This window comes from Gadus chalcogrammus, chromosome 17, assembly GCF_026213295.1.
Source record: "Gadus chalcogrammus isolate NIFS_2021 chromosome 17, NIFS_Gcha_1.0, whole genome shotgun sequence".
Taxonomy (NCBI): domain Eukaryota; kingdom Metazoa; phylum Chordata; class Actinopteri; order Gadiformes; family Gadidae; genus Gadus; species Gadus chalcogrammus.
Genome location: NC_079428.1, coordinates 4,919,107 through 4,940,033, shown reverse-complemented (window position 1 = coordinate 4,940,033; position 20,927 = coordinate 4,919,107). Strand labels below are relative to the sequence as shown.

The 20,927-nt window shown below is 47.9% G+C and overlaps 1 protein-coding gene across 2 annotated transcripts; it reads right to left on the bottom strand.

The window, feature by feature from the left end:
• Nucleotides 1-613: 613 nt before the first annotated feature.
• On the bottom strand, nucleotides 614-19,896 carry rap1gds1 (RAP1, GTP-GDP dissociation stimulator 1). 2 transcript variants are annotated; one of them, XM_056575765.1, is made up of 15 exons: nucleotides 19,413-19,896; nucleotides 17,927-18,034; nucleotides 15,860-15,982; nucleotides 14,527-14,652; nucleotides 10,702-10,848; nucleotides 8,613-8,741; nucleotides 7,585-7,710; nucleotides 6,204-6,347; nucleotides 4,827-4,958; nucleotides 4,093-4,227; nucleotides 3,413-3,538; nucleotides 2,691-2,830; nucleotides 2,054-2,180; nucleotides 1,299-1,427; nucleotides 614-741 (listed from the first exon to the last, which is right to left on the bottom strand). In XM_056575765.1, exons 1-15 carry the CDS (start codon nucleotides 19,414-19,416, stop codon nucleotides 614-616), a joined length of 1,824 nt encoding a protein of 607 aa, XP_056431740.1. In that variant the 5' UTR covers nucleotides 19,417-19,896. The 2 variants fall into 2 exon arrangements, with proteins under 2 accessions (XP_056431740.1, XP_056431741.1); XM_056575766.1 differs by lacking the exon at nucleotides 10,702-10,848.
• Nucleotides 19,897-20,927: the final 1,031 nt, after the last annotated feature.

Sequence of the window (20,927 nt, the reverse complement as noted above, 5' to 3'; positions counted from 1 at the left end):
CGTAGGAACAAAAAAAACAACAACAAAAAATAACATTTGTTTATATATATATATAATATCGTTATTTTTTTCGCACGCCATGGTTGTTTTTGTTTTTGTTCTTTTTTTTGTCACTTTTTTTCTTAAACGGGCTAACACGGCTATAGTGGTCGCTGGCGTCACAGCTATGGTCGTAAAAGAGTCGGCGTTTTCTCGTAAATCTATTGCGTTGGGGGGGGGGGGGGGGGGGGGGGGGGTTATACACCGCCATGATGGTGCGGTGGGAGGCTGGGGGTGGTCATGCATGGAGTGGGATGGGGGCGAGACGTGATGCGACAGAGTGTCGGGCGTTGCCCGGGGTTACAGCTCAGGAATGGAAGTGGGGAGGGGCAGAACAACCGTTGGGGGGGCGGGGGGGGTAGGGGGTCAGCTGGGGAGGGGGGGCTGGCAGTTCAGGGGGTGGGGGAGTGACATAACCTTGGCACATGACGATGAGTCATTGTATTTCTTTTTTTAGGCGTGGGAGTGTGTGTGTTTGGGGGGTACGTCGTGGTTTATGGGGTATCATGGGATGGGACGGGTGTTGGGGGGGAGGGGGGCGTCAGGGTGGGGGGGGGGGGGGGGGGGGGGCGAGTTAGCTCTGCGAGGTGAGCCTCTGCTCGGTGAGCGAGGCCTGGTGGGACACCGTCTTGTTGTCGTGGGTGCGCAGCTTGGCCACCACGTCCATGAAGGCCAGGCCCCTCACCTCCTTGTGGAGAGGCTCTGGAGGGGGGGGGGGGGGGGACACAAGGAGGGGCAGGGGGAGAGGGGGCGGGTCAGACCTGGGAGTCAGCCATAGATTGGTTCACTTTCTTATGACTTATTGTAAGTCGCCTCGGATAAAGGTGTCAGCTAAACGCCCTAAATGTTAAATTGAGTCACTGAATATTTCAGAGCTCGCACGTTTTTGTTTTTTTTACAACATTCCAAAAGGACAATTAAGATCAGAATAATGAAATATGGAAACAACTATGATTTAAAAAAAAAAAAAGGGGGGTTGCATAAGGCGAAAAAAATGCAGCTTGGAGCTTAGTTGTTCGCACAAGAGCAAAATTACATCTAGAAGTAGCTTAACCAACTTAGTAGAGGTTGGTCAGTTACCATAAATGTACAGCTCAAATGACCACAACTACTTGTGGACCAAACCAAGAAACAACAATTATAACAAAATAAGATCATAATCAAATTGAGCAAAAAAGTGTCTGCGCGCTCCTCGCGGTGCGTCGACGTGGGAACCGTAATCGGCCCTTCAGTGGGTTAGGGCGAGTGTGTGGACTCACCTGAGCCCATGACGGAGCAGACCAGGATCATGGAGTTGTACTTGATCTCCGGGGCGCTCCGCTCGTCCGCCAGCAGCCGGTGGAGCATGGCCACCAGGCCGGAGCCCTCGAAGTCCTTCTCCGCCGCCACTGGGGACCCACGGGACCACAAAGCCGTCAGTGTACACACAGGGGGCCTCGGTATAGGGTGTACCGTACACACGAGGCTGAGAGGTCATTCAGTCAGGTGACACACTGGGATTTGGCTGGGTCCGAATGGTTCTGGACGGAGATTTTCTAACCTAGTTCGTAGTTTTGTTATCGTGTTGATTCATAGAGACAGATCGAACGGAGCACATTCATTAGAATTGGCTCAGTACTGTACTAAAGTGGCCCTTCTCACAGAATCTGCTGGCTGCTTTTACTGGTTTTGAGAAGCTCTGACTGTCTATGAGACCCATCATACCGTCCTAAACGAGTGTGCACTGCAGGGCTTAAAAGGTATTCAAAGAGTTGGAATTACAATACAAAAATAAAAACCATTTACTGGACTTCTGCTAAATAGTGTAACTATTATTATTATTATTTTCACTTTTGTTTTCATTGCATTTATTTATTACATTGTTGGTATTGTACAGGCTTTCTCCTTTGTATTATGTGTGTGGGTTGGGGGGTTTAAAGGGGAAAACTATGAACTGCTACCTCTGTATTCTTCATCTGCAACTACAACACCAACAAAACAGAAACCGGTGATGAAGCACCATCACGCCTCCTACCCAGATCCAGGGCCGCGATCAGACCCAGGGCCACCAGCGCCTCGTTCTGCATGATCATGTGCTCACTGGTCGCCATGGTGACCAAGTGCTTGACTCCTCCCCCTTCGATGACCACCTTGACGACGGCCTGAAAGGAACAGAGCAAGACTTTGAGACAACGGAGGCACACCTCTGTGAGAGGTGCGACCGGGAGGAACCCCCAGAGCAGACATACTCACGAGTGGGACGTGGGAATGCCAGCCGTTCCCAGTTCCTATTCCCCCCCAGACTTTGTAACACTTGGTGGGTAAGCAAACATCTACTGACTCACGAGTTTGACTCATCTAGTCCTGCCGTGCGTACCAATTTAGATTAAGGGTAGGCTCCCTCCAAACCGCCCAAATGATAAAGTGCACGATGCCAAACGCGTTGCTATTGCACATTTGCTCAACATGACGACGATTTCATCCGCCTTGTGTACAATTATTTAGCTAAAATCCATATCATTAAATGCTTATCAATGCTGGTGTGACCTTGGCCATAAGGCCTGTCCTGTGCCAGGCCAGACCAGGCCAGGCCAGATCAGACCAGACCAGACCAGACCAGGCCAGGCCAGGCCAGACCAGGCCAGACCAGGCCAGACCAGGCCAGACCCTACCTTGGACTTGCTGTGCCGGATGAGGGCGGAGAGCAGGCGGTTGGACTCGCCCATGACCCCGGCGTGGTCCTTGGCCTCACACCACTCCACCAGGCGCTCCAGCAGCTTGTCGTTGGTTCCCAGCTGCTCCGCGGCCTCGGCTGAAGGCGGCAACAAACAAACGAGAAAAACGGTCGGCCCACCTGGTCCCCAAACAGCCCCGATTCAAAGCACACTCGTTTGATTCTGCTGCTGATCTGGACGCTTTTAAACGGTGAAACCAATCCTAAAACAACTGGTTTTAGATGAGAAGTGTTTACGTCGTGGGTTAGACATTTGGATTAGATTAGATTACTGGATTTTTTGGATTAGATTAGGTGTACAGTTAAGTGAGCTGGCTTTCTCCACACATGACAGAAAAGACTTTAAGACAGACAATTGTCTAGCAGTAGTGCTGTGGATTGATCCTGGCCCGAAACTTGACTTAAATAAGATGTAAATACGGCCTAAAATTGCAACTCCCATGGTTGAAGCGCATCAAAGATGCGCTTCAACCATGGGAGGTGCAATTTGAGGCCGTATTTAAATCTCAGCATGTGGTTTGTCAGTAGTCCGTGATCAAACCATCCTGCGATCTTTACTTTGGGTTTAATAGAAACGCAATCATCCCAGGGCGTCTACTTGTTTCCCCGGCTGGCAGTGTCGGAGCTACATCTTCACAAAATGAAACATGTCCTTCCTACCTTGCGTGTCGATGAGCATGCGTAACGTCCCGAGCAGCTTGAACTGCACCGGGGGCATCTCCGACTGCAGGAACTTCAGGACCACGTCCGCCACGCCGGCCGAGAGCATCTTGGCCTTGTTCACCACTGGAGGGGAGAGAAGACGCAGGCGGTTCACCATTGTACTGTAAGGAGGATAACTCTGGCTTTTGTTCACAGACAGGAGGAGTCTGGATTGAAAAAAAGGAAACCATAAACTTGAATACCCCCCCTTGGGATCGATGAAGGATTGTACGTTTATTTTCCGGTTTTGTCCCTCTGCCAGAGTCGTGCTGTAGCGAACCCGATGGAAACGAGAACGACATGGTGGTAGGGTAGTTAAGAGGTTGGTATATAGGATTGAGGGTAGGTTCCTCTCATTTTAACTCAGCAAGGTCAAGCTAATCGCAAAAGAGTGGGTCAAAGGCTTTGCATCTCACTTAACTCAACTTATTCAGCTTCACCTGAGCTGTCTTTGTTTGTGGTCAGAACCAACTAAGACAGCTCAGAATAAGTTCAAAGATCGAGTTCAATAAGTTGATCATTGCTCGGTCTCTCTTGTACACGAGATTCTCCCTGGTCCGATAAAGGTTAAACACGATGGCGGCTGGTCTGGTCAGCTGACTGGGTGACTGAGCGGCGGCGGCGGCGGGCGGACTGACCGGGGATGGCGAGGTTGCGCAGGGCGCTGAGAGCGGCGTGCTGCACGGTGACGTTGCCCTCGTCCACGTGGCGCCGGAGCAGCTCCAGCAGCTGCTGCACGATGCCCGTGTCCACCATGTGGATGCAGTTACCGTCTGGGGGGGGGGGGGCACAGGTAAGGAAGGACACACACACACATATACACACACACACACACACAGGTAAGGAAGGACACACACACACACACACACACACACACAGGTAAGGAAGGACACACACACACACACACACACACACACACACACACACACACAGGTAAGGAAGGACACACACACACACACAGGTAAGGAAGGACACACACAAACACACACACAGATAAGGAAGGACACACAGGTAAGGAAGGAAACACACACACACAGGTAAGGAAGGACACACAGGTAAGGAAGGACACACACAAACACACACACACACACAGGTAAGGAAGGACACAGGTAAGGAAGGAAACACACACACACACACACGTGTAAGGAAGGACACACGCAGATAAACGCCAATAAGGAGGGACACACACATGCACACACACCTGCTCATACAAATGTGTACACACACACACATGCTCATACAAATGTGTACACACACACACACACTCATACAAATGTCTCTTGCAACCGGCGATTCCACCACATCCCTAACTAATCATCCATCCAGACTTCTGACCCTCCAACTCTCCAGGAATGGGAGAGAGTCGCCGTACCGTTGCGGGCAAAGTTGGCGATAGCGAGGGCCCCGGCCAGCTGCAGCTGGTGGTTGTTGGACGGGATCCAGGACAGGACCCGCTGGAACACGCTGCCCTTGCCCCCCTCAAACAGCTTCTGCATGGACTCGTCTGCACCCAGGGGCGGGTGGTGGGGCGGAGGTTAGTCACTGGGGCGACCGCTACATCGCGCTGTCAAACGCTAGCGCCGCTATGTTTCAAACATGCTACATTATATTATATACGTTGAAAAGGTTTTAAATGTGCTGCCCCCCTCTGCTTGGGACACCCTCCAGGAAGGCTTAAAATGAGAGTAAGAGTTTATTTGATTTGATGCCATTGGCTCATTACTAAAGGGCCTAGAATGTGGTGGCCTTGGAATTTGTTCCGGTGTCTAATTCATTCACTGTGAAAAACAAAGACGAAACTAAAAGGTGTTTGTTTGTTTTATAAAAGGTCCTCTTGGCCAGGTCTCTCTTAGAAAAGCGATTATAAATCTCAATTACAGTTCTACCCGTTTAAACAAAAGGTTTAATAGAAGAACATAAAACAAATAAAAATCACAGAGGTGTTTAGTCCACTAAACGTGTCCTGGTACGTTCAACTAGTAGAGCCATAATTAGTGTTATGAGCCACACCCGTGTGCCTCCTGTGAGACTGGTTTATTCTGGTGGCAGTTTGTAGTTAGTTGTTATTCAGCGGTTGATATAGAGCGATAGGGGCGTGAGTATTTTTGCCTGCAACTGTTTACACGAGCAGAGTTGTTCACACAGTACAGACTGAAATAAACAACGATGAGATCATGTTGAAGAAACATTAATCATCATTTCCTGTAATCTTTCGATGTGTGTAAGGGTTTATGGAGTCGTCTGGATTGGAGCCGCTGTATGTATATATAGAACGTCATTTTCAGGCCCCGTTTGTCTCTCTCGCTGTGAAATATTCATTAGAGAAGGATGAATTATTCACCATTAGTACCTGTGGTTGTGCTAGCCACAGGGAAGCTGCACTATAGAGTACTGAGTTTAACTCTAAGGATTAGTGTTAATAATAGTGAATAAGTGACTCGTGGTCAACAGCCAAGCACTAAATCTTTATATTTGGGGCATACGGCTTTCTTACTCTTTATGGCATGGCTTTAGACTCATTAGCACTATTCCTTAGTGCAAATTATGGATAAAGTCATGAGGCATCAGTAGAAGTCGAAGTGTGACTCCAAAGTACAAATGACGGTTAAAGGAAACAGTGATGTTAAAGGTGACATATTATACCACCCTGGTGTTATCATATGTCATCTTTAAAAAAAGAAAAGAAACTGTTCTTCAAACGTTTCATAAGAGCCGTCCTCCTCCGTGGGCTGGCGGTCGTCACGGTTACCTCCCAGCAGCAGCAGCACCATCAGGTCGGAGGCCGTCTTCAGCTGGGCCACGTCCTCCTCCCGGTCCCCGTCCACCGTCTGCCCCACCACCTCCAGCAGACACTCCACCATGCCCGCCTCCACCAGCTGCAGCTTGATCGTATCTGGGTGGAGGAGGGGGGAGAGGGAGGAGGAGGAGGGAGGAGAGGGAGGTGGAGGAGAGGGAGGTGGAGGGAGGAGAGGGAGGAGAGGGAGGCACGCACACGCAACAAATGGGTTAGATATAAGCATATCTATCGTTCATTCTCAATGGATTATAATAAATTGGATTATGGGGTCGGCTTCGCCCAGGAGGTAGAGCAGGTTGGCTTGTGACCGGAAGGTTGCTGGTTTGAACCCCAGCTCCTCCTAGCCTAGTGTCGATGTGTCCCGGAGCAAGGCATCTCACCCTGACTGCTTCTGACGAGCTGGCTGTCGCCTTGAATGGTTGACTCCGCCGTCGGTGTTTGAATGTGTTTATTAACCGTTGCAAGTCGCTTTGGACAAAAGTGTCTGCTAATGCCCTACATGTAAAGGACTAATATATATACATGCATGTTCTCCCTTGAACTGTAATGAGGTTAAGATTCATACAATCAAAGGTCTTGATAAGTCATTCGACACGACAAACTTTGCCGAAAGATTAATTAAAAAGTGTGTAAAACCACAAAAAGGGTGGCAGCTATAGAGAATCGCCCTTCGTCTAATTCTCCAGGCGGTCAATGGACCAAGGTCAGCGGTCATGGGAACATAAGGACTTAAAGATAAAGACGGCTGGGGGGGGGGGGGGGGGGTAGAGAGAGCGAGAGCGAGAGCGAGAGAGAGAGAGAGAGAGAGAGAGAGAGAGAGAGAGAGAGAGAGAGAGAGAGAGAGAGAGCTAAGTAGGACGTTGTCTTGGAGACGGTCAGAGTGGGAGAACTCAGTGTTCCTGGAATTGTGAGTCCCCCCCCCTTCCTTCTCAACATACACACACACACCCCTCTCTCCAAACACACATAAATCCCAGCTGAACAAAGCTGCACTCGGGAGAGGGCATGACTCTCACACACACACACACACACACACACACACACACACACACACACACACACACACACACACACACACACACACACACACACACACACACACACACACACACACACACACACACACACACACACACACGATCCCACCCTCGGGGGGAGGGATCATCTTTTGTTGCGCCCATCAAGCCGCTCTCATTGGCCGCTGGGATCCTTCTCGTCATGACTCATAGGCTGATGACTCAGCGTGCAATTAGCTCCCGCTACGCCGGCCCCAGCCGAGACACTTCGGGGAAAACGGAGACAGACAGACAGACGGCCGGACGGTCGGTCCTACCGTTCTCCGCCAGCGGCGCCAGCACCTCGAACACCATCTCCCTCTTCTCGTGCTCTGTCTGCTTCTGGAACAGCCTCACCAGCTCCTCGGCGATGTTGGTCGACGCAAACTGCTCCTTGCTGGACTCTGGTCACGGCGGTGGAATGAGGGCCAGTGTCAAAAATCGGGACAGAAGCCTTGCAGTCTTTTGTCGTTTCTCCCATCATTAACCATGCATACACACCCCAGTCGTCCTACACGCAAAGCCCTGGCGACCCCTTTAGTTTCAGTCCCCCATCTTGGGGCCATAGTCATTATTCATCACCAGTTGCAGTGGCTCGGTGTGTTAGTGACTAAGTGTAGTATGAGTTAGTGACTCGGTGTAGTCGTTACTCAGTGTCTGTGACAGCACGGTTTCATCCAACTTCATCCCGTTGCTGATGAAGGCGCCGTTTATGGAACGTCGATGTTAACGTTATAAAAGACGTTAAAACACACGGTTGTGTGTTTGTCGGTTCTGACACTCAATTCATCCAACAACTTCAACTCAGTGTAGCGGTCTGTTTAAGTAAATAAAGAATTTTTGATCTAATGCATTTTAAATGGATGATTTCAAACACAAACCTTCATGACACATGATAATAGTACTAAATTATAAAAATGTGTGTTTTATGCAAGTTGTCGTAGATCAATGTATACAAAAGGCCTGATGTACTGACTTTCTAAAGCAATGTTTTAAAGGCACTAATCAAACAAGAATATCAACCAAAGGAGACAGCCCCCCCTCTGGTCAGAGTAGTGCTACACCCTCAAACAACTCGAGGGTCTTTGGGTCTGTCGCAGCACTGATCCATGTCTTTGTAAATGACTAGCAGTGTCTGTACTGGTGCACTGCCATATTCGGAATCAAACGTCCCGTTATCCATGTTATGGCTCCACCCTGTGTTAGTCCGACTGCGAAATGGGACTATTGCCAGTAACAAAATAAACAGTTTGATCAGAAATGGCCAGACCCATGTCGTTTGGATCGAGTATTTAGTAACTCTTACCGAGCTCGGCAAGGTTCCCAAAGGCTATAAGGCACATCTCCGTCAGGGCGGTGTTGTGAGAGTGGACCCCCAACAGCTTCACCAGTGTTGGGATAACCCCCATGTTGATCAGCTGGGCCTGCAGGGAGTCTGCACCAGTTCAGAGACACACAGAGAGACAGAGAGGGTTAGGTCATAGGATATCAGATAAAAAAGGCACTAGAAACTATTGGATACACGGAGAGTTCAACCACCCCTATGTAATAAAACAGCCTTTCAGAGTGTGAGGTTTAGGCCATGTTTGTGTTGGAACAAATACGCCTTAGTTTTGTGTTTTTGCTTCTTATTGAAGATAATAAAAGGCCTGATTTGAGTTAAAGATCAATTTACCCCCAGCACAACAATGATATCTTCGAATCCACTTAGAAAACAAGCCCACAGTTGATTTTGTTGGTATTTAAAAAAAACATTGACTCAAACAATTACGTTGGTTTAGAATTCACTGGAGTTCACTGAATCATGTTAATCAGTGGACAACGCATTGATCTTTACCTTTTAGGTTGCAATAAAAAAAACAATTGTTCGACATGTCATACATCGAAAACATTAGTTTAAAAAAAAAAACGTAAAATGGCGAGCTAAATTCAATTCGTTCATTGAGTAAATCGCAAATAATTGTAAACAGCCCTTTAAAGTTACAATGAGTACGATTTCAACAAGCTCAGCGGTTAAAATAATATAATAAGATGTCTGTAGTCAATGCCTATATCATCCTATGATTGATACATTCTACAAATAGAAAATAAAAGGCCTCTCTCTTTGTTTAGCATAATCTTTCAGAAACACTTGCTATAGATACTATACAACACTGAGACAGCAAAACTGTATGAAATGAATGAATGAATTCCTTGGGATCACAACACGTATTGGAAGAGCTACAGGGCTGGCCTGGAGCAGAAGGGAAACAAACCAAAGAAAGAGTATGTAGATGAGGTTTCTATTGGCCGATGAGGCATGGTGGTGATACGGATAACAGGCGTTTAAAGGGAAGCAGAGGAGAAGCCCGTGACAGAAAATAAAAAGACGTCAAAGAATACAAAGACAATTAGGGGAGGGAGACAACAAATCAACGTCTGCCGTTTAGATTGGACTGAGACACCCTTTCTGCGGTCAGCGAGTTTGAATAAATACAAAGCAGTTGAGGAGAGAAATCATTATGACAGTCGCCGAGATGAAAAAGAGGTAGAAGAAGAGAGCAGAGATTTGGGCTTAGGGGGAGATGACGCTGGGACTACTACATTATACTATTAATATACCCTAGTCTATCTGATTGCCCTGTTGGCCAATATAATCTCTCTCTCTCTCTCTCTCTCTCTCCCTCTCTCTCGTCGGGGAATTCATAGCACAATAAATACCTTGCATTAATATGGCCAAACTTTTCTGTTAAACTATAAAGACTTAGTATACATCAGACTGAGTGCGAGTTGAAAAACGTATTTTCATTCAGTAGATAGCCACTGTAGTAAGCCCATTTGGTTTATCTATAGGGGTTTACATAACAAGATATCAAGGCAGCAGTGTAGCGTTCTATCCTCTAGGGGGCAGCAAAGTCACAATGTAAAAAGGATTGGTAGGGGTGGATAGAAGGTACGTCTTGTTCGGCCATCTCCTACTTCACAGCCAAAGCACACGACTGGCAGGACTACTTGGCTAAACTCTAAAGGAGAAGGAAGTAACCTGACTAAATGCTATCAGATGATTTAAATCTACAATCTAAGGGTCGAAGGGGACACAATATCAATATACATCAAAGCAATTACCTCAGGCCGGGGTCAATCGAGAGAAAAGCGACAGAAGATAAGTAAAGTAGTGTCGTTAGACAAATTAGACACAAGAAGGGCACAATGTTTTGCTAAACGTGAATGCAAAGCCTGATGTTAATATTGGCATTCAAAATAAATGAAATCAGTTGCAGAATTTAACAATCTGTCCAATAGTCAGACGCCGTTCTGTCACCCAACATCCCTTATAACCCGAGAGAAACAAAAGAGCCCCAGGTGCAGAACAAAGCGCTGTCTTTTGGGGGCGGGGCCAGGTAGGAGATCATTACCATTATCATTGCTATAGTTCATCAGCATGCCACAAAAGACAGTCAAGAGCTTCTCATTGGCCGGCTCAGTATTTAGGGAGAGGCACTTAATGTGTTCTGCTACTAGCTGTGCCCCTCCCGCCTGCTGCACTGCACTCCTGCCCTCATCTGCAACACAAGAGAGGCCGGGACATACAGTCAAACCACAAATCAAAAAGGTCAAATGATAGTAATGGAAATAATGTCAAAAATGAATAAATGTACACAGGTACAACGGGACAACCTGAAAAAAAAAAATAGGGAAACAACATGAACAGACAGGGCAAGGCAGTAATACGACGAGGAAGAAACAATATAAACGGAAAAAAATTATCACTTGAAAAGCGGCACAGTGTTGTGTTTTGATGGTCGTTTTGTCGTCTGTGGTGATTTGATCGTGTTGACGTCTCTGGGTTGGTTCGTTTCAACTAAGTATCCGTTTTAACTTTGCGAACATCGACCTATAATAACTTTCTTTTTGAAGCTTGATTACAGGAACCTTGCAGAGTCTCCCCGCCACACATGTTCAGGGTGCACCTCGTCTGAAGAGGAGGATGACAGGTACACTCACAATAACAGCGGCACCAGTCTATGACTGCTCATTAGTTGGCCCACATGTTATGCAATAACGACCCATCCCAAGCTGCAGTACTCGCTCGGGGGGGGGGCATGCGGCTAAGGAGGTAGAGCGGGTTGTATGGTAACCGGAAGGTTGCTAGTTCGAGTGTCGAGGTGTCCCTGAGCTAGACACCTGTCCCTCACTGCTCCTTGCAAGCTGGTTGTCGACCTGCATGGCTGACACTGCCATCGGTGTGTGAATGGGTGATGTTGGGCGATATTGTAAAGTGCTTTGAGTGGCCACTGGTTAGAATAGCGCTATATAAATGCAGTCCATTTACCATTTGTACTCTATGCATATGTTTAAGATGAGACGGCGGCAAACAAATCAGTGCACGTTTGTGTGTATTTGGCGCATTAACCTGGATGTGTTCGCAAGCCGCCACAGCCAATGGGATTGGTTGAATTAGTAACTCGGGAACGACCAGATATTACCGTTACACATGTTGCAACATATGATACCGCAATGACCCGATAAACCCGATCACATGTAGATTGTTAGACGAGTCGGTAAACTGGAGAATGGCTTAGGACCCCACGCTCGCTTGAGCTTTCAATCGAGTCGCTCCAGGGTTGTTTTCTGCTCCCCTGTCCTTCGCTGTGGTTCCGGACGCGGAACAATTTTCCCAAATTGAGAAGGAAGCCATCAGTGTACCTCACTAGCTTAAACTCGGTGGGAGAAACAAAAGCGCAGACGGATAAACATCGTAAAAAATAAGTTGCAGAAAATTTGCAACACCGTTGACGGCCTTACAAAGCGCTCACAGCTAGCTCTTCTTTTTATTTCGTTAAAGTCCATTAAATTTCGTGAAATGTGTCTTTGGGAAGGGGGGGGGGGGGGGGGGGCGCTAGGGACGCTACCTTACAGCTGCTGCCAAGGGAAGTGCAGCTCCCACACCCCCCTCCCCCCATTCCTCCCCATTCCGCCTCACTGTGCTGTGGCTCTGGCAGACCTGCTTGTTTCCTTGTTTCCTGCAGAGAGTGCATATGATGTGTGAAACAGGGTCATGGGGGATAGAGCCGTAGATGGTGCACTGGCGGACGAATGGGACGGGACGGGACAGGACGGGGGGGTGAGACGTCCCTTTGGTGTTTCGGAGAGAAGCATCGCGATCACGCGGTCGGCCCTTCTTGATTTTAAAAGGAGTCAACAAAAGCCTGCTGGTGTTGAGGACACAGAGGGAGCCTCTCGCTGCCAAGACCTGTACTCCGAGGAAAGGTTTAGTCTCCGACGGGCTGGGCTCGCTGAACGCTGTGTTTCTTGCACACCGCGTACATCACTGTATGCGTTCGGTTTTCTACGTAACGATTCTTTCTCTATTCACTTTCCCAACTTTCCTCCTTGCATGTAGTGGTAAACCCCCCCTCCAAAAACACGTCTCTCTTCTTTCATGTCTTACATGTTCAAGGTTAATAGCAGCGGTGTTCTCAGATGGGATTTTAATTCAGCCCTGATTCCAGTAGTAGCAGTCAGTGTTGAATGTCATCCAGGCAACGTGATAGTTCGGATGAGATCCCACATTTGATAACACCGTTTATAAATGCCTGACGTTCCGGGACATTTCCCCGTCGACTAAACTGTCTATGAGACCCATAACAATTAATAAAATCAACAATCTTTGTCTCAATCCTTCCTCAAATGAGTCGTGTGAGAAAGAAATGGAGTCGGCCTCTGTGAACATCTGTACATATTAGACTCCATCTAAAAAAACGTCGGGTTGCCGACATGTCTCATAAGGCCTTCCCTTCTCTTGGCGACGGCGGCGGTATGCGGCGCAGAGGTCTTCAATCTACCGGGGTAATTAAGGAAGTGAATCACTCCCTCTTGGCAGCGTGTGCCTTTAAGGGCTCGAGGGCACGCAGGCAGCCACCGCTGCAGCAGAGCACCGAGAGAGCACCAAGAGACTCACCGCTGCTCCCAACAAATGTCAGACGCCACAGTGATCCGGCCCTTTCACCGCGAGGGGAAGAGCGTCAAAAGGAGGGGGTAGCTTGGCTCAAACGTCCTCCGATGTCGGCGCTGTGAATCCGACACTCCTTCGTAATTAGCCGTTTCCTGGGATGCTTTGCTCTCGCCCTCGCCGACGGGCACACACTGAGGGATGGATGTTCTATGGATAAGTCTTTAAAGAAAGGATAATTGTTTGTTTCTAACGCTAGATCGTTTTGTGTTGTAGTTAGGACTCGGACACAGACCGACGGCTATCTTTTGCCGTTCTGTGTTAAAGGGATATACGTCCCGGTATTAGATAACGTTCGGTTAATAATCACAAAACAATAAGGGGGGTCTTTCATGGGGCCACTGTCCCCATGAAAGTCATGTCACCCAAGGGGGCTTTTTCGGGACAAAAGAGACTCCGACTTTAATGAGAAAGTGTTGGCCGGATATGAGAACCGACCAACACTAACAGTTGAATTCTCCCGGTGTTAAAAAGGCTATCGTTATCCAAGTGAATGCGATCCGTGGTTCCCATCGCTCTCTCTCTCGCGCTCTCTCGCGCTTTGCCTTTCCTGCAGTGATGGCAGAATAGACCCGGACCGTTTGACTGCAGACTCGGAGTCTCGTCTCGTGAATGTGATACAATCGTCTGAGCCTTCCTGCTGGTGTGAGGGCCACCGATGCCAAATGCTGACGAAAGACGCCCACGAGAACCTAGGACACACAGAGCGCCACTTAAAGGAGCAGAGGATTGCTGCTGCGTCGTGTCGTATTCATCCACGCCGCTGTAACCCCGGGTGGCACGCCATACATACACTCCTGGTGCAAACCATATACATACTGACTTTGTAGCCAAGCATGGACAGGCTTCAGTGTGTGAATTACACAGCAAAACGTGGCCACAGTCCTGCCCCTAAATCGATGCACTTTGCAACCGCTCTTAAGCTCTTCACCACATTGCAACGAGGCCGATGTGAGGAGCGTTTTGTGTCACGCTAACACGAGCCCCACTTCATCAACCGGAGGTCCATACGCAATTCCCACTCAAACCCCTCCCAGTCTAACACCACGGATCAAGCATCGAAAAGACGTGTTCCTTATGGGAGGGAGGCAGAGTGGGGGGGGTGGAGGGGGTGGAGGGGCGAGGGGGCACAGGTGGGGAGGAGGAGGAGGAGGCGGCAGCTGTTGGGAGGGGAGGGGAGGGGAGGGGAGGGAGGAGAAGGGAGAGGCGCAGGTCGCTCTGTACTCACGGCTGTCGTAGCAGATGTTGCCCAGGGCACGGCCCGTCTGAAGCAGCAGCTCCTGGTCCGGGGAGGTCAGCAGCTGCACCAGGGGGGGGATGAGACCCGCGTCCACACAGGGGCCCCGCATGAACTCTAAAGGGAGGGGGGGGGGTTTTGAGTTTTTGGAGGTCAACTGTCCGGAGGGGTCAAGGGGTCAGCATGATCACGTTTGAGGTCATGGGTGTACATTCGGCGGGGACACGCAGGCAGTCCACACAGGACGCTCCTACGCAACAGCTTGACCTCGATTCATTTTAAATGAAAGAAAGGGATATCAATATTAATTACACTCGTAAACGTCTATAGTATTTCCTTCACTTTTGTAAATAATTAACGGCATTTAAAAAAAGGAAAACGTTACATTTTGCGGACCAGCAATAAACAACGCCACATTCTGCTTGTCTTGGTTACGGACGTTTCCGGAAGGCTGTGACGGATAGATCCCAGCCGGTCCGTGCCAGCTCTGGCGCCACCGGGCCCGTCATTAGCTGCCATCGTGTCAGATGCTAAAAAGCCATTCATTAGCCCTCCATCACCGCCTCGAAACCTCCCTCCCTCCCACCCAACTTTTTATTAAACCGCCATTGTATTCTCAACAAGTAAAAAGAAAAGCTTCGGGTGAGCTTATTTAAAAAGGGAGCAGAATGGAGTCTGCCTTACACCGCATAAATTTGAGAGACTATAGATAGATTAAAAAAAAATGATAGGCTGTGTTTGAGGAGAAGCTTAGAGAGTAGACAACGTCGTGCTGAGAAGTGAAGATTTCCATATATTCGGATGAATTAAAAACGTTTTAAAAAGAGCAGCTCCATCATGACCTAACCTAATTTGCTCAATATTGCGCGATATGAAAAAGGAAAGAAAACAATAACAGAAGTTTCAGCTTCCGCCTGGGGCAACTAGTTTTAGCTTAGTAATGGTTCCACGTAGACGAAACGCAAAGACCACGCAGTCGCTTCGACGCAGTCGTGAACCTGTTTTGGTTCTGCGTCGGTGATACATCGGGTCTACGTTAGTTGCCCGATCACAGCCCATGCTGCTGTGATCGGTTATTTGGCAGGCGTGCCTCAAGCCCTTGCGGGGGGACGCAAGGAGGGTCCGCAAGGACGTAATGGGTCCGTGAACTCCCCTTGCGTTGCGTCGATGTCCAACCATAACTCTACCTTAATACGAAGCCTCTGGTAACAGGGTCTAGGGCTAACGATGTGACACGGTGCTGTGTTCGACAGCGACACAGAGAGAGAGAGAACAGGCACGACGTACGAGAAAGAAAAAGGAAGGGAGAGAAAAGGAACCTCACCATTCTTGGCCACCTCGGCGATGATGTTGGCTACCTTGGCCGTGCACGTGGACTCGGAGGACAGCAGGGCTGGGAGGCTGGGAAGGACGCCCATCTCCTGGATCTTCATGCTGGCCTCTGTATCTGCAGTGGGGGTGGTGGGGTGGAGGACGACGGGTTAGCCATGGACAGAGAGTCTCGCGTTGGGATGCATGCTCGGGACGGCGTGCGTCCCGACGATTATGGTGAGGTGAATCCGTTCTCAGCGGGGTTAAAAGTAGGACTATCCGTTTATCAATGAGTGACAAATTGTAACAAATAAAGGCGGCAGTGGAGGAGGTAGTGTGGGTTGGCTGGTCACCGCAAGGTGGCTAGTTTGATCCCCAGTGTCGAGGTGTCCCCCCCCTAACTGCTTCTGACGAGCTGGCAGTCGCGTTGCATGGTTGACTCCGCCGGTCGGTGTGTGAATGTGTGCATGAATAGGTGAATGTCAGGTAAGAGTGTAAAAGCACTTTGGATATAAAGCGCTATATAAATGCAGTCCATTTACCATTTATCATATGATAAATACATTGTACTGTAAAGGGTGGATCGTAGGTCGGAGGAGCCGCGCTGCACAGCGATCGAGGAACACACCGGATAAACAAGCCGCCTCGCCTCCTTTCTAAAAATAATTCCAATAATCACATGTTTCCAGCGCCACCAAGACTTCATCCTTGAGACTCGGTGCGATTAAACAAAAGGGACCAACAACGGGAATAGCAGCATGATGGTTTAAACCTAGGCATTACCCCCCCCACCCCACCCCACCCACCAAGCTGGGTTCTGGCCAGGCTGTCAAGCTTCACCCCAAACTGGGCCGTGGGTCCTGGCTGCCACCCCAGCTGGGTCCAAGGAGCCAGACACACACACACACACACACACACACACAGTGTGACACGAGTCACCCCTGTCATATCCTGTTGAGGCCCAGCACCTCAGCGTGGAGGATATCGCCTTAAATCGTACGGCCAACGTCGGAAGCAATCGTCGGAATGTAGACGCTTCTGTGAGCGTTTTACTTTTTTTGTTGACGTCACGTTTAGTGATCGTTCGGCCATTCCAGACTACGATCTTCTTCATGGAGTCCGTTGAGATGAATGCATCCGTAAAAATGACGTGAGCAAAGCAAAGCAAACAACATCAGCAAAGCAGTCTGTTGGCATGAGCGAGTTTAAACTTGGATGTTATACCTCAAAATGTATAAGCATTCATGATATTTGCCCCCCTTTGGAATCTCCCCAAAATCCATAACAAAAGAACCAAAGGAAATTAAGTAAAAAGTAAAAAGAAGTAAACTTGATCAAATAAAGTACCATTGGAAGAGCCAAAGACTTTGGAGCAAAGTGCAATAAAGCTCGTTAGTGGATAATTAATCATCGATTTTGGGAAACGCTACTTTTTCACATTCCTCATCGTTAAATAGGCTTTACTCTGAAAAGGTCCCATTGCATAAATATCTTTGCAATATAATGCAAAAGCCCAAAATACCCTCAACAACGTGGAGACCTTCTGACCATACTGACGAGCATTTCTCTCAATCCACATTTATTACTCACAAGAAGGCTTTGAATGTTGTCTTCATCAATTCGGTCGCTCTTTACAGTCGTGTCATATTACAAAAACCAAAAGCAATACCCACGGCCAGAACTACATTCGTGACTTCACCCTGGTCTGGTAAGCTCCCTCACCAAAGCAGAAAGCAGAGCTACGATAAAAAAACGTAGCTCTTGACCCGGATTTGAGCTGATCTACCATCAGTCTTCAGTTGATGAAGCTAAACTCGGATCGGGGAGACGATTCCGTTAGAGACCCAATCCGTTAACCGTGATATATAAACATCTCAGGTACCCGTGGCAGGGAGCCACGCAAACAAACAGGGAAGCGGTGCCATCCATTAGCCGGGCTACGGTCTGACAGGCAATTGGATCAAGGCCCGCATCAAGGTGCATCATCATGGCGTTCTCTTTCTGGGCAGTTGTTCATCAACGTCGTTATCATCGTCATCATGTGGATATTAAAAGCTCCACACGAGGCTCCGCTACTTACTGTTGTGTGCTAGTGCTTTGAGCAGGCAGTCGAGGCTGCCTTCCACACTGTCTGGGGCTCGGCTGCCAGGGCCAAGCTTCAACTTCTCCAGGGCTTCACTGAGGTTGTCTACAGGGAATGAGAGAGGGAGTAAGCAAACACAAAACAAGGAGATGACATGGGGATAATAGCTGGCGATAAAGCATTAAAGCCGGTGTAAATTCTCATGACATCTCTAAAAGGCTGACCCGGTTAAACGCTCGTGACCGAGTGTGACCGGTAACGCAGTACTGATAATCAGACGATGTAAGACGGATAGAACAGAGTGCATTGAAATGGTTTCAATGCTTGTTTGTGCTCCTGGGAACACTGGTTGAAACGTAATTGTTGCGACAATGTAAGGAAATGCCGAGAAAGATAAACAGAAGAGACAATTATGGGTTGGATTCGTTCATTCCACACTCCCTTGTGGGCTGTCTGTGCATTAAAAAGAATAAGGACTACTGTTTTCATGAATGTTTTACAGGCAAAAGAGTGAACCAATAGGAACAATGAGGATATTACAATATCATGTCTGTAAGAAAAAATTTATGTAAGCTAGTGAGCCCAATGTTACTGAACTGTGTTAAGTTCAAATGTAAATCAGTGTGTACGAGGCAGATTAAAATGCTTATAAAACATATGCATTTATATTGGCAGGTTTACAGCCAAATCGCCATCATAAAATCGTTTTAGAGTAAATAAATTACCTCAACACACGCCCATGAATGCTACATTATTTGACACAAACCCCTTCAACATTCAGTTCTCATAAGATAAATGATTAATGCATATTTTTATCTTGCATAAAACATATGCTAAAGGCCGACATGTAAGCCGATTGTAGTAAAACAGCCATTTCTTCAAGCCCAGCGCAGCTGTGCAGGGCGCACTGCTGTTTCGCAGGCGATTGCATAACAGCTGAGGAGATGGAAGTCTACCACCTCCTAAACCATCAACAACACTGCCATTTCCACCAACGCACATCAGCTCTTCATGAGCAATTAACACATGCGAGCAGGATGCAATGTTATGCAATGCAATGTTGCATTGGGAAAGGAAATATCAATTTCAACACGGGGATGGGGATGGGGACGTTTGGAAAGCCAGCGTCGTATAAAAAAGAAAATCCCATTTAGAGTCGAATGAATGGGATGTAGCCGGGGTCTTGTCTAGCTACCCCACCCGAGTGTGTGTATGTGTGTGAATCAGGCTACACACACACTCATACATACAAACACACATACAGGGCTTCAACGTTCAGATCAAGTTTCCCTTTGAATAAAAGCCGAACACTGTCTTTTATCCACCGCTGCGAGTAAATCCTCAAGCCAAGCCATCACGCCACCCGTGAAAAGCCGCTGACACCGTCCCCACACGTGTCACGTTATATTAAAACACTCGCGACACAGCTAGCGGCTCCCGTCATGACTAGCCCGTTAGCACGCCGAGCTAACTCTCCACTTACCCATCGCGGCTTTATATCCCGACGTCTGTGATTGAAACGGCGAATAGGGTCCGGGGCAAGGTCCACAGAGAAGCAGTTCCAGCGGCTTCCACGGAAATCCACTTTATTCAATGATGTTCCCCTCTTGTAAACGGTTGTACGTAGAGGGAGTTAGCTCTGTAGCTAGCTGCACCAGCGACACCTAGAAGCTAGCCCGTCGGACAGTCCCGCTTTAAGATCTGCTGGTTGCTGGGGCCAGGATGCTCTTTTTTCTACCACCGCTGTGCGACCTGTAAAGTGTGAGTGTGTGTGGAAATGATTGGAGCTATCGTGATGGCATTTTCCCCTCACGCACACACATATACACACACAACCCGCTGCAGCCCTGGGTGCCGGAGGACGCGCTGTAAGCCGCGGCTGCTGTCAGCGGGACCGTCAGATCCTAGACAGGAACAGACGCGAGGAAGTGGAGGAGTCCCCGGCAGCACACACAAACACAGCTTGAGCCGAGAGAGGAGAGGAGGAGGAGAGTGGTTTTGATAGGACCTCGAGTTCTTGGAGTTGATTGGCCTGTTGGGTGGCTGACTGGGATGAGTGAGAGGGTCTTGTGAAAGTGTATAGATCCTATACATGTCTTCCCTGGTAATGTACATCACGGGTCTGTTGGGATCTGGTGTTTTGGGCTGTCTACGTTTCTGTGAGTTCCTTCTGTGACACCATCATTGGGACCTGAGATCCTTAAAATAGTCTATATCTTGTCTTATCTCATCATATACTGTCAATTTAATTGTCATAATGTATAGTAAAGGGTATAATCAACTGTATTAATTATATTGCATTATATTATTTTGTTTGTATGTCTTGGTTTAATACTTTGTTGTTTACTTTTGAAATTGGTACATCAATAGTTTGGCATTGTTTATTATTGTTATTACATTGAAGTATACACATTTCTAAAAAAATAAAATACACTGCAAAGATCAAGGTATGATAATATCTGTGTCACAGCCTTGACATAATCAGTGAATAGTAAAGTCTTCAAGTTGAATAATAAGCATAAAGACCAACTTGGGAAGCAGAACGAGGAGGGTAAGTAGTGAGAGGAGCTCTAGGCCTTTCACACAAAGCCGGAACACGCGTTTATTCCACTTCCCTCATGAAGTGAAACCAGATAAGTAGGCTATACGCCTTACCCATCATAGGCCCAATACATATCGGAGAGAGAGCAAGCTGCAAGATAGTCGGACAAATAATAATAATAAAATACATAAGAAATGCTGAATAAAAATATGTCCTGGAGGTAAGGAGGTAGCAAAATCCAGTGAACTTTCAGGCAGATGACTGATGGTTAGTATTGGACGAGTGCTGGATTTATCTAGCCTGCCAGTGAGTGGCGCTGTTGCCTTACAAATGGTCTTTATTAGTTTATGTCCTCACTTCATGTTCGCCATAAATGCTTATCCAACCAGTTGAGCGTCAACTCGTTCTCTTTTTCAGATGTATTGTTTTTAAACCCACCCTCCCATCTCTTGGCAC

Bases quoted from the DNA above. Each gene is read 5' to 3' on its own strand.
- rap1gds1 (XM_056575765.1), bottom strand. The intron at 4,959-6,203 runs GTAACCGTGACG...CCCTGGGTGCAG, and splicing joins GGTGCTGCTGCTGCTGGGAG to ACGAGTCCATGCAGAAGCTG. The intron at 2,181-2,690 runs GTAGGGTCTGGC...TGTTCCTTTCAG, and splicing joins TCCGGCACAGCAAGTCCAAG to GCCGTCGTCAAGGTGGTCAT.